Source organism: Mus caroli, unplaced genomic scaffold (genome assembly GCF_978045245.1).
Source record: "Mus caroli unplaced genomic scaffold, Mus_caroli_1 scaffold_1, whole genome shotgun sequence".
Taxonomy (NCBI): domain Eukaryota; kingdom Metazoa; phylum Chordata; class Mammalia; order Rodentia; family Muridae; genus Mus; species Mus caroli.
Window position 1 is genome coordinate 144138628 of NW_028227256.1, and position 13419 is coordinate 144152046.

Sequence of the window (13419 nt, forward strand, 5' to 3'; positions counted from 1 at the left end):
ATGAGTCTTTGAATGTCTGCAGTGTCTGGTGCTATGTCCCCCTTTGTTTATATGGATGTTCTCTTTCTATCTTTTAGTTAGTTGGGATGAGAGTTTGTCTATTTTACTGATTTTCTCAAAGAATCACCAATTTGTTTCATTGATTATGTGTGTTGTTCCCTTTGTTTCTATTTCATTGTTCTCAGCCCTCGATTTGATTATTTTCTGCTGTCTGCTCTGTTGGGTATGTTTCTTGTTCTCCCTTTCCTTTTCCTTTTCTTCCTCCTCCTCTTCCTCCTCTTCCTCCTCTTCCTCCTCCTCCTCCTCCTCTTCCTCCTCCTCCTCCTCCTCTTCCTCCTCTTCCTCCTCCTCCTCCTCCTCCTCCTCCTCCTCCTCCTCCTCCTCCTCCTCCTCCTCCTCCTCCTCCTCCTCCTTCTTCTTCTTCTTCTTCTTCTTCTTCTTCTTCTTCTTCTTCTTCTTGGGTTTTCACATGTGTTAACTTGCTGATATGAGACTCTCCAGTTTCTTTGTGAATGCACTTGGTGCTATGAACTTTCCTCTTAGCACTGGTTCTATACTATACCATAAGTTTGGTACAGTACATTCATTTTCATTAAATTCTCAGAAGTATTTAATTCCTTTCATTTTTAAATTTCTGACTTGACACAGTAGTTGCTCAATAGGAAAATGTTCAGCTTCAATGAGTTTGTAGCTTTTCGGCTGTTTTTGTTGTTGAGATCCAGCATTAATCCATGTTGAATGATTAGAATACAGTGCGGTATTTCAATTTCCTTTTGTGTCTTGAGACTCACTTGTGACTGAGTTATTACAATTTTGGTGAAGGTTCCATGGATGCTGAGAAGAAGGTATATTCTCATTTGATTTGGTGATACACTGTATAGATATCTGTTAGGTTCACTTAATAGATTATTCCCCCTCAGGTAAGTTTTTGTTTGGATAATCTCTTCATTAATGAAAGTTGGGTGCTGAAGTCTCCCACTATTAAAGTCAGAGGTACAATATATGATTTAAATTTAGCAATGTTTCTTTCATAAATGTGTGTGCCCTTGTATTTGGGGCATAAATGTTAAGAATTAAAAAAACATCCTGGTGGATTTTTCCTTTGATGTGTATAAAGTGTCCTTTTACATTTCTTTTGATTAATTTTGGTTTGAAGTCTATTTTGTTAAATATTAGAGTAATATCTAAGCCAGCTTATTTCCTGGAGAATTAACTTGGAAAATCTTTTTTCATCACTTTATTCTGAAGTAATGTCTATTTTTGATATTGAGGTGTGTTTCTTGTGTGCAGCAGAGTTAAGGATTCTGTTTCTTTATTGCAGTCTATTAGCCTATGTCTTTTTACTGGGGAATTGATTCTATTGATATTGAGAGATGTTATTGGCCAATGGCTGTTAACTCCTGTTAGTGGTGGTGGTGATGGTAGTTGTCATGGCAGTGGTGATGGTGGTAGTGGTATTCCATATGTTTGTGTGTGTGTTTGTGTGTGTGTTTGTGTCTGTGGGTTGGTGGGTTGGTGTGTTGGTATATTGTTGCATGTGTGTTTCCCTTTTTTGTGTGTTGGTAGTGTGAGATTTATTGCATATGTTGTTGTAGGTGTAGTTAACCTCCCTTGATTAGAGTTTTCCTTGTAGTAGCTTCTGTAAGGTAGGATTTGTGGACATATACTGTTTAAATTTGGTTTTGTTATCAAATGCCTTCTTTTCTCCATCTATAGTGATTAAAAGTTTTTCTGAGTATAGTAGTCTGTGCTGGCATCTGTGGTTTCTTAGTGGCTGCAAGATATCTGTCTAAGGCATTAAGCTTTTACAATCTTCATTGAGAAATTGGGTGAAATTCTAAGAAATTTGCCTTTATATGTCTTTGTGGCCTTTACCCTCACAGCTTTTAAAAGTTCTTTTTTCTATGATTATTCTGTTGTGAGGAAACATCCTTTACAGGCCCAATATGTAAGATTACATTTACAGACATGTCCTTCTTTATGTTAGGGAAACTTTTTCCTGTGATTTTGTAAAATATATTGTCTGGATTTTTCAGCTGGGGTTCTTTTCTTCTACTCCTATTGTTTTTAGTTTTGGTCTTTTCATAGTGTGTCACATTTCCTGGATGTTTTGTGTTGGCAATCTTTTAGGTATAACTTTTTTTTTTTTGATCAATGAAGTTATTTCTTCTGTTGTATCTCCAATGCCTGAGACTCCCTCTTTCATTTCTTGTCGTCTGGTGGTGATGCATGTGGCTGTAGTTCCTGTTTGCTTACCTAGATTTTCAATTATGAGAATTCTCCCAATTTGTGTTTCCTTTAATTTTATGTTTATTTTCACATTGAACAATCTACTTCACCTGTTTGGTTTTTTTTTTTCTTGCTTTCTTTGCATTTTTTATGGATTCATTGATTTCCTCCAAAATTTTACTTGTGTTTTCTTAAATTCCTTTAGAGACTTTTTTCCTCTTCTCTTTGAGTACATCTTTCATCTGCATAAATATAGATTTAAGCCTTGTACTTAAGTTTTGTTCATATTTCCATGTCTTGGTGTCCTAGGGTAGCAGGGTTCTGGTGGTGACATATTGCCCTGAGTATTGTTGACTGTGCACTTACACTGGAATTTAAGCCAGTGATTGGGATACTGAGATAAGGAAGGGAGTGGAATTTGTGGACATGACTGAGTAGAGGAGGGCCAATGGTGGACTACCTGTCTGTGGCTCTGGACTCAGGTCTGGTGTCCTGTCCAGAGGGAGTCTATGCCTGAATTTACTTATTTGTACTTTCTGACTCTCTTGTCATGCACCTCCTCTTCAAACTGCCTTGCCCTGGACCTGTTCTTTTCACTGGTGTGGCCTGCTCCTGGGAAGCAGAAGTGTTTCTTCACTGGGGTCTAAGGCACAGCAGCAGAAGGGGATGGACAGTGGTGGGATGTGACTGGGAATTGTGGAATGAGTGTTTAGGAACTAAATCTAGGGATTCAGTCACTATGAACTGCTTTTAAGTGAATCTCAAGACCAATGAAATACACTTGTTAAAAAGCTGCAAAGACCTACCTGATTCCCATCAATATGGTAGAAAATCTATAGGGTTTAATTCTTAGTAATCACTCTAGTAAATCTTAGTTTAACAGATCCAGGGATCTGTGTGTGTGAATCTAGTTGTAAATATACCTCAACAAAAAGACAGTTATTTATTTGCTTTATGCTTTAGAAAAAAAGGAAATGTAATAAATATAACCTATACTGGAATTTTGAAGATACTTATTTGAAAACTTTTGAAAGTTATAAAATTATATAACAAAACTAAATTTTACTCTGTTTAAGCAAAACTATGTGAACTTTTGAGTACATTTGAAACATCTACTGGGCAATGTTGAACCTTGCTGAATATCCACTTTTGACACCTACTTACACCAAGATTCCACTGAGAGTAAAAGAAAAAGAAAGATTATTGGATTTATTTTTTCTTTGAAAAGTACCTCTTACCTAGTATCATATAGCTGAATAGCCAAAGGGTAGTTTGTAAGAAGAAAGGATAAGAGGCTATGAGGCAAAGCTCTCCTTGTTCCCTCTCTGCAGCATGTGCAGGGTTTAACTCAATGCCAAACTTTCTGTATTTACAGATGACATGCTAAAAAGCAAGAAAATGAACATATACTTTCATCAGCATGTCTGCGGAAACGCAAACAGTATAAATAGTAGGTAGAAAAAGTCTAAAAGCTGAGAAAGTAATTGTTCTCTCTCAGTATCCCTACATTTCTTTCTGCAGTACACTACTATTATGGTCTCAGTTTTTAGCCTTAGGCTGATTTATTTGTTCTTATGATCTCACACATGATTAGAGTTTAAAGTGAGAGATGAGTCTGCTCTAGGAATCTATGCTTTGATTTCAGGGAAGCAAATAAAATCTCCAATTCAGGAGGGATTTTACATTTTATATACTTTGTATTAGAGAGATGTGTCCAGAACTAAATAACCCAGTAGAAAATAGAGGAAAGGAAGAGGAGGAAGGAAGGAGGGAAGTAAATGTGGAGGGAGGGAGGTAGAGAGAGGAAGGAACGGAAGAAAGAAAAGAAAGCTTAAAGGAAAGAGAAAGAAGGTAAAGATAGAAGGTGAAGAATGGAGGGAAAGAAACACAATAGAATAAACATAGCAATTACTGTCTACACCTCCAGCCTATTACACAGAAGCTTATAACTTTAATTTGTAACATTTGGGCACACTTGTAGAAGAGTTGTTTTGTTTGTTGGTTGGTTGTTTTTTCATGGAGTTTACCATAAAAGTGTTTAGAAAATCTCCGAAATAAAATGTTGTAGTTCATTTGTGACTACTAAAACAGAATGCTGCAGACTGGCAAGTAAATAATGAATAATAATAGTAGTAGTTGTTGTCTCATAGTTCTATAGCATGATATTCAAACCCCATGGGTGAGCAGGCTAAAGTATATTTCTGTTGTTGTTATTGCCCTTCTTGTTATTGGTGGTGGTACTGTTGCTGTGTATCCTAGAGTTTTCACTTGTTTTTTGTTTGTTTGTTTGTTTGTTTTCATTTTTATTGGTTATTTTATTTATTTTCATTTCAAATGTTATTCCCATCCCAGTTTCCCCTCCACAAACCTCATATCCCCTTCCCCTGCCTCTATGAGGGTGCTCCCCAACCTGCACACTCACTCCTGCCTCAGCATCCTAGCATTCCCCTACCCTTGGAATTTCCACAGGACCATGATGCTCCCTCATAGTGATGCCTGATAAGGCAATCTTCTGCTACATCTCCAGCTGGAGCCACGTGTCTCCCACCCTAACCCCCCCGCCATGAGTATTCTTTGGTGGGAGGTTTTGTTCCTGGGATCTTTGGAGGGTATGACTGGTTGATTTTCTTCCTATGAGGTTGCAGGAATTTATTCTCAGTGATAACGTAATAAACTCATTAATGAGCATGTTAACTCCCAGGACCAAATGGTTTCTCACAACATCAATACTTTGAAACAGGTTGGAACAATAGAATAGTTTTTGGATTTTGGTTAGTGGTTTTTGGTGTGAGTAATATTCAAAAGAAAATTGTTTGGTTTTCTCTCTCTCTCTCTCTCTCTCTCTCTCTCTCTCTCTCTCTCTCTGTGTGTGTGTGTGTGTATGAGTGTGCATGTATAATTGATCTTTATATTATTGCTTTATGTAGATCTGGCAATACATTCAGGGAGTAGTAAGCTGGTATTTACTTTTGGTCAGTAGACATATGTACACACACACAACACACACACACACACACACACACAAACACACAGGATCTAAGTATTCATATAGATTTGTTTTGTTTTATATTTCTAGAACATCAACCTACTGGCTCACTCGCATCCAGTCTTTTCTCTACTGCAATGAGAATGGCCTTCTGGGAAGCTTCTCCGAGGAAACCCACTCCTGCACATGCCCCAATGACCAGGTAGTGTGCACAGCCTTTCTGCCCTGTACTGTGGGCGATGCCTCTGCCTGCCTTACCTGTGCACCTGACAACCGCACCCGGTGTGGCACCTGCAACACAGGCTACATGCTGAGCCAGGGACTCTGCAAGCCTGAAGTCGCTGAGTCAACCGATCATTACATTGGCTTTGAGACCGACCTACAAGACCTAGAGATGAAATACCTGTTGCAGAAAACAGACAGACGAATAGAAGTACATGCCATCTTTATCAGCAATGACATGCGCCTCAACAGCTGGTTTGATCCTTCCTGGAGAAAGCGGATGCTCCTGACCTTGAAGAGTAACAAATACAAGTCCAGTCTGGTCCACATGATCTTGGGTCTCTCTTTACAGATTTGCTTAACTAAAAACAGCACGTTGGAGCCAGTGCTGGCTGTTTATGTCAATCCCTTTGGAGGCAGCCACTCAGAGAGCTGGTTTATGCCTGTGAGTGAGAGCAGCTTTCCAGACTGGGAGCGGACTAAGCTGGACCTCCCTCTGCAGTGCTATAACTGGACACTGACTCTGGGGAACAAATGGAAGACATTTTTTGAGACAGTACACATCTACCTGAGGAGTCGCATCAAGGCAAATGGCCCCAACAGTAATGAGAGCATTTATTATGAGCCTTTGGAGTTTATTGACCCATCCCGGAACCTGGGCTACATGAAAATCAACAACATCCAAGTGTTTGGCTACAGCATGCACTTTGACCCTGAAGCCATTCGGGACCTGATTTTGCAGCTGGACTACCCTTATACTCAGGGATCCCAGGACTCGGCACTTTTGCAGCTACTAGAGATAAGAGACCGTGTAAATAAACTCTCCCCACCCGGTCAGCGCCGCCTGGATCTGTTTTCTTGCTTGCTTCGTCATAGACTCAAGCTGTCTACTAGTGAGGTGGTGAGAATTCAGTCTGCTCTTCAGGCATTTAATGCCAAGTTGCCAAACACAGTGGATTATGACACAACCAAATTATGTAGTTAACCATAAATGTCAAGCACAACCCAAAATCTTGAAGGAGTTTTTACAGTGCTTTTGTGGAAGTTTATGTTTGGAAAAGTAAATTTAAATTGTCTTTTCAATATCTGTCTTATATCAGTCAATAACGTTGGATGGCAATTTACACACATGAACTTGCTGACAATGAATATATTATACTACAGTTTTGGTTTATGAATGAAATAAATACTGACACCAGTCTAGAAGACATTCTACTTTTTACAATAAATTTCATTTGTAATTTTCTATGTTCCGTGGCAATGCTTTTGTGCATTACATCCTCTAGAGGGAACATAAAAAGATACCAATAAAATTTTGTAGCTGAACAGTTATTAACAAGAAGTGCTGTGGGATTCATTTTTTCCATGAAATGAGTTCTATTTGATATAGTTTGTAGGAACCTGGGGAAAACTCACAAGGCCTTTTTAATGGAAACAGTTAAGGGTTCCTTTTGATTATCTTTTCTGAAAACCCCAAATAGGTGAACTGCTTGTATGCAGCTCCCTTCTTTTGCTGAAGAGCAAAATATCTGAAGGATATTTATCTGCTTCATTTGGAAACTAAAGCTAAAACCTGTCATCACTAGGATTGTCATATGAATTAATTCTTAAATATATATCAATGCATTTGAACAAACATGCAACAAAATGAAATGATTACACGCCTAAGTACAAAGAGCATAACCCAATAACATTCTTTATAACCCTATTTTTCACTAATTCCAATTCTAATAATCAGTAATTGATATTCCACATAATAACTCTGAATATGGAAAAACTGGTAATTGCAACATCTTACAAATGTCCATAAATAACACTTCTAGAATTCCCAAGTTATAATATAAGGGTATAAAAATGCTCATATAAGTACTTGACATGCAAATAATTATGTTATCTTTGTGAGATTCACATCACTAAAATACACTAGATGTAAACACCTTTCATAACTAGCTTAAATGTTTATTTTGAAAGTTACACTGATTTTGCATGTCTGTAATGCAAAAGTAGACATATTAAGTTATTTTTCTATAAATTCAAATTTTCATTATAACAGTACATAAGTATTGAAAATATTTTGTTATCGCTAAGATCTATTCTAGATATAGGTTATATACTTTCCTTACCTTATAACAAAATAAACTATCAAGACCAAATTTTTTAAAGTCATAGGTCATCTTTTCTAAGAACACATAAAGAGACATTCATGACAAAAGCGTGAAATTTAAATAAAACAATGATTTCAATGACATAAGCATTCTGCACATATTCAGGACTCTTGAGATATATATTTTCAGTTTAAAAATTAAGTCACTAGATACTAGAATATATATTAAGCCTGTTGGCAAAAAAAACAAAAAACAAAAAACAAAAACATGATGCCCAGTGTCTAATACCTATCATGTTAATATTACAGTAGAAATTTCACATAAACATTATACATTCTTCAACTCTCCTGTGATAGCATATACTGTATTGGTAAAATCACTTGGCTGTAGACTATCCCCTTCCCTAGATTTGGAGCAGTTAGTTAAATTTTCTAAGACCACAGGCTGAGAAGTTGAACAGATTCTTCTAGAACTGATTTAATAACTTTGATCTTAACCACTGATCTTTTTAAAAGAATATATATACAATAAAACAAGGTAACAAAAAATGAAATTAAACCAGATAATGTTGTAAAACATTTGAACTCACAGCACTCCCGAAAATACAATAAAGTTGCTTACCAGATATAATCAATGGCCCACAGCATGTGTATACTCATCAATATGTTTACAATGACCTTTACAAAAGCATCATGGTTTCAGCTGATCTAAGACTCTGCCACCCAGAAATTATCTCAGCACCTTTCACAATTACTAATGGGTTCTATAAAGCAAATTTTCCAATGTAACTAAAATGTGCAATGGTTTTACATCTTTTACTGCATCACTGATTATGCCATGGACAGCATAAGGGAGAGAAGAAGAGAAGATATTATGACCATGGGTAAAAAAGTGCTCACCCACTTCCAGTAATGTGAATATAAAGCAAAAATCATATTGAATGGAATAAAATACATTTATCTCCACCTCTCTGGTAAGTGTTTTGAATGTCATAATGGCATCTCTAAATGACAAAGAAAAGAATGAATTCCTTCCTCAAGATTGTATTTCTATGATAATGAAAAAAACTGTATGTAAACATACCAAAGAAATTCTTAAGTGCTGATACACATTTTAAAGGATATATTGCCAATACATGACCACCAGTTATTAATTAGCCACATAATTAAATATCAAGAAATATGCAACAAGTTATAGACAACATAATAATCAATTATGCATGCAGAGAAGAAAGACCATAAGAGTATCATTTCTCCTGAACTGGCTTATACACAAACATTTCTTGTAGTTTTTTAAAGAGTTTTGAAATTAATTGTTTATCATTGAGACAGGATACACTACAGTCCTGGATGACCACGATGACTAGGAAGAACTTGATCCTCTGCCCGTGCTTCAGCCTCTGCCTCTTAAGCACTGAAAAACTTGGAAATCTGTAATAACGATAACTTTTCTGTCAAAGACCTATTTAAAGCAAACACATATTTTTAAAGAGTGTTTTAGTTTGACTTTCTTTGTTAACACTGTTTCTGTAAAAATATTTTGTTATTTATTAACATGTATGTGTGTATGGTTGTGTGTTCCTCTGTATGAATTTAAATGTGTGCATGGGCATGGAGAAGCCAGAAGAAGGCAAAATTTCCCCTGGAGCTGAAGTTATAGGCTGTGAAGAAGCTTAATTCCAGTCCTCTGTGAAAGCTGCCAATGCTCTGAACCTCCAAGCTGTCTCCCCAGCCCCTGATATTAGCTTCTTGATATTCCCACTCTATGACTCTAAGTGTGAGCTAAATAAATTCCATGGAAACTGAAGTTCCGCAAATGAAAATAAAATTATGAAGAATTTGATTTCTCTAGGGAAATCTCCACTGTTCCACATGCATTGATTACCATCATAATTTGACCCAAGTTGCTATTCCTAGGATATCCAATGTATTTTAACTAGATGAAATCATTACCAAACTAACATTAAAAAAAAAAAAGCTGGTAAGCCTTCAGAGTTTATTTCAACAAAATATGCTGACAGCTTCCTTGTTTTTTCTATATTTTTATGAATCCTATAAAATATTAAAATAATTTAATGCTTCTCTTGAATCTTGTATAGTACTGCACTCAAAATCATCTCTTCCATGTAGAAGAAAAACCTCTCTTATTTTTGCTAAAGTGAATGACACAGATAGCACTCTCTTACATGAATTGCAATGAAAGAGGGAGCAATAATACATATATAGAGAGAGCCAAATGTAAAAATTTAAAGAGGAAAATAAACCCTCAAGAACACGTAAATTTTTGTTGAGAATTATATTACAGAGGATTTCTATCACATTAAATGTAATCAATGTGCTGTTTAATTGCTTTAAACATGACTGCATAGCTCTTGCATATCAAGCAAGTATATTTTGTCAGTATCACATATTCAACACATTACAAACTGTGGAAGAGAACATAGAGAGCTGAAATTGTAAACACTATGAGGACATATATGGCATAGACACCACAGATTCATATATTTCAGCACTGATGCTTGTTAGAGTTACAGTCGCATGGATTAAAAACATAAAGTCTATATAAAGTCACGAGCGTTGTGGAAAGAATTTTAATAAGATCAAAGTTTGTTAATGTGAATGGCACTATACTCATATATAAATACAAACACACACATACACACACATTTAAATTTTGCCTGTTTGTTTAAAATAGCACATTATTTTCAGATAGTAGTCTGTTATTAATACCTTAAAAATGCATAGCCAAGCTATTTTCATGAATCAATAAAGAATTGTGTGGTGAAAAATATAATAATGTTGAATAGCCATTCAACATTCACTTAATTTTTTTGTAAAACAAAATCCATTTGGAATGTCACCAAAGACAAATAAGTCCTTACATTATGGAAATAAAAGACAATAAGGAGAAGGAAGTATAACAAAAAATAGAAAACTGAAAAGTTAAAATGCCAGAAACAAAAAATATATAAAAACGACTTTTAAATCAAATCATAATGGTATGGCATGCACCTGTAATCTCAGCCCTCAGGAGGCAGGGGCAGGCAGATCTCTGTGAGTCTGAGGCCAGCCTGGCCTACATAACCAGTTCCAGGGTAGACAGAGATACATATGGAAATACGGTCTCAGAGGGATTTTGTATATTTTCCATATCAACATCATAGGTAGTAATATTAAATTAGAACAGAAGCACCATTAGCTTCAGAGTATATCCGTTTCTGGATCATTTTTATTTAAATAATAATTCTTCAGCAAAAGTTGAGATTTTCTTCAGATATTGACAAGTATAAAACTGATGAATATTAGACTTACTGGAGTATGCTTTAGAACTGACAGGAGCCTGGCATAGCTGTTTCCTTAGAGGCTCTGCCAGTGCTTGACTAATGTAGAAGTGGATGCTCACAGTCATCCATTAGATGGAGCACAAGGTTCCCAATGAAGGAGCTACCTGGGGCTAAACCACCAATCAAAGACAACACACAGAGAGACTCATGGCTCTAGCTGCATTTGTAGCAGGGGATGGCCTAGTCATTAATGGGAAGAGAAGCCCTTGGTCCTCTGAAGGTTCTAGGTCCCAGTGTAGGGGAATGCCTGTGCCAGGAAGCTCAGGAGTGGGTGAGTTGGGATGCAGGGGAAGAGGGGAGAAGTTAGGGGATTTTAGGAGGGTAAACTAAGAGGATAACATATGAAATGTGAATAAAGAAAATATCTAATAAGAGAAAAGAGAAAAAGAAAGAAAGAAAGAGAGAGAGAGAGAGAGAGAGAGAGAGAGAGAGAGAGAGAGAGAAATGTTCAACCCATGGGAATCTTAAAACCTGAAAACTCACAGCTTGACATACCAGTTTGTTGTGTCCTTTCTGAATTCTAGTAATGATTTTCTAATTTTTTCCCTCCACCTACACAGATTTATATTTCTATATCCTGTATTTCTGCTAATCTAAGGCAAACCTTTAAAGAAATAACTCAATCATCATCCCTAATAATTATAGCACTTGACAAATGTGTTTTACTAAGTAGAAAATTTTACAACTGTCTCCATTTAATTTACATGAAGCTGACATTATAATTTTTAATAATCTAGTAAATTATAATATCCATGTCTCATCATTTGATGTTTATGGCAGAAAAGTCAAGTGTGATAAAATAATACAAATAAATGAATTTCAGACAGAATAAAATATCCCATTTAAAATTACTTCATGCACTCTCTAAGTCACTTTAACTAATTAATGACTGAAATATTCTTCAGTCTAGTGATTAGGCCATATACTTTTGTAAAACAACTGCAAGGCACATTTTAGTAATTAACCATCTATACATTAAGGTACTATCCTTGTGGCTCAGGGTACAAGAGTACTTCCATTTGAGATTGAAATCTCATTGCATATTTATGATTCCTCAATTCCTGTCAGAGGCGTTATTACGGTAAGAATGATTGTAATGGAACTTTCAAAGACACAATAATGAATAAATAAGTACCAGAATTTTTAACTCAATCTTACACTTTCTTTAAAATTACTATGTACATGCATCTCTACTAAAAGTTACCAATTAGCCTGGTTATTTTTCTATACAAGCGTTATAATGATTTTGTACTTTTTATTCAACATGTTTTTGAGAAACATTCATTCCCACTTTTTTTCTGACCAATCTACAAGTTCAACATATTTTCTGTGACAGGTTTTGAAATGGACTTAAGTGCGGGACAGTGAAAGAGCAAATAAAATCAATCCTGAGGTTTTCTAAAGATGGAGGGGCAAAGTTAATATGTAAATAATGCACCACTCCTTTCTATTAGGCTGTGGTGTTAATGCCATCTACAAATAAGGATATGGTGCTAGGTGCATCTAAGATACTATAACTACAAACATAACCACTATGAGACATTATCAAGTGTTAACATTTGAAAGCCTGGTATGCAATTTGTATTTTCCTATAGCATGGTCAAGGAACTGGTGAGGCTTTGGTTGTAAGAACCTCCTCATGAACACTATTGACCTGTATTGTTCTTCTGAGGCTCACTGTTCTCCTCGGCTTCCTTATATATGAAGTTACTTTTTTTTTTCATTGCAAGTTATTTTATTTTCAATATATAACTTTTTATTGGATATTTTCTTCATTTACATTTCAAATGATATCTCAAAATTCCCCTATACCCTTCCCCTACCCTGCTCCCCAACCCACCCACTCCTGCTTCCTAGCCCTGGCATTCTCCTATACTGGGGCATATAATCTTTGCAAGACCAAGGGCCTCTCCTCCCAATGATGGCTGACTAGGCCATCTTCTGCTACATATGCAGCTCTGGGGGGGGGGGGGGTACTGGTTAGTTCATATTGTTGTTCCTTCTATAGGGTTACAGACCCATTTAGCTCTTTTGGTACTTTCTCTAGCTCCTTCTTTGGGGGCCCTGTGTCCCATCCAATAGATGACTGATATACATTTCTGTATTTGCCAGGCACTGGCATAGCCTCAAGAGAGGCAGTCTCTTGTCATCGTGATGGAACATCTTTATCCACTTTATTAACTTTTTATTCATGTTTCATTTTGTTTATTATATATTCAAAGATCTTAAGGCCTCTCCTAATATCCTACATGTAAATTAGAGCCACAGTTCTTGGAGATTTCATTTCTGCTCCTCCCTCCTTACCCCATCCAACATTCCCCTAGTCCTTTATGCTACATAATCACTTCTGCACCTCTCTGTTATGGGAGCTCTGATGACTTCCTTGGTTATGTTACTTTGTAGCTCTGTGTAAACGAAATAATTGTTTACACCTTAAGTTTTAAATGTTATTTGGGGAGCCTTATTTTTTGAATAGAAGAGATTTGCACTGATAGAAATCTATAGCTCATCCTTTCCCTCTAATTCCCCTTGAT

The 13419-nt window shown here is 36.3% G+C and overlaps 1 protein-coding gene across 3 annotated transcripts in view; it reads left to right on the top strand.

The window, feature by feature from the left end:
• Brinp3 (BMP/retinoic acid inducible neural specific 3) overlaps positions 1-6850 on the top strand; it is a 372378-nt gene extending 365528 nt beyond the window's left edge. For all 3 annotated transcript variants that reach the window (XM_021165977.3, XM_021165986.3, XM_029483285.2), the window contains exon 8: positions 5306-6850. In XM_021165977.3, coding sequence (XP_021021636.1) covers positions 5306-6422 — 1117 coding nt within the window. In that variant the 3' untranslated portion in view covers positions 6423-6850. The remainder of the gene's footprint in view (positions 1-5305) is intronic.
• Positions 6851-13419: the final 6569 nt, after the last annotated feature.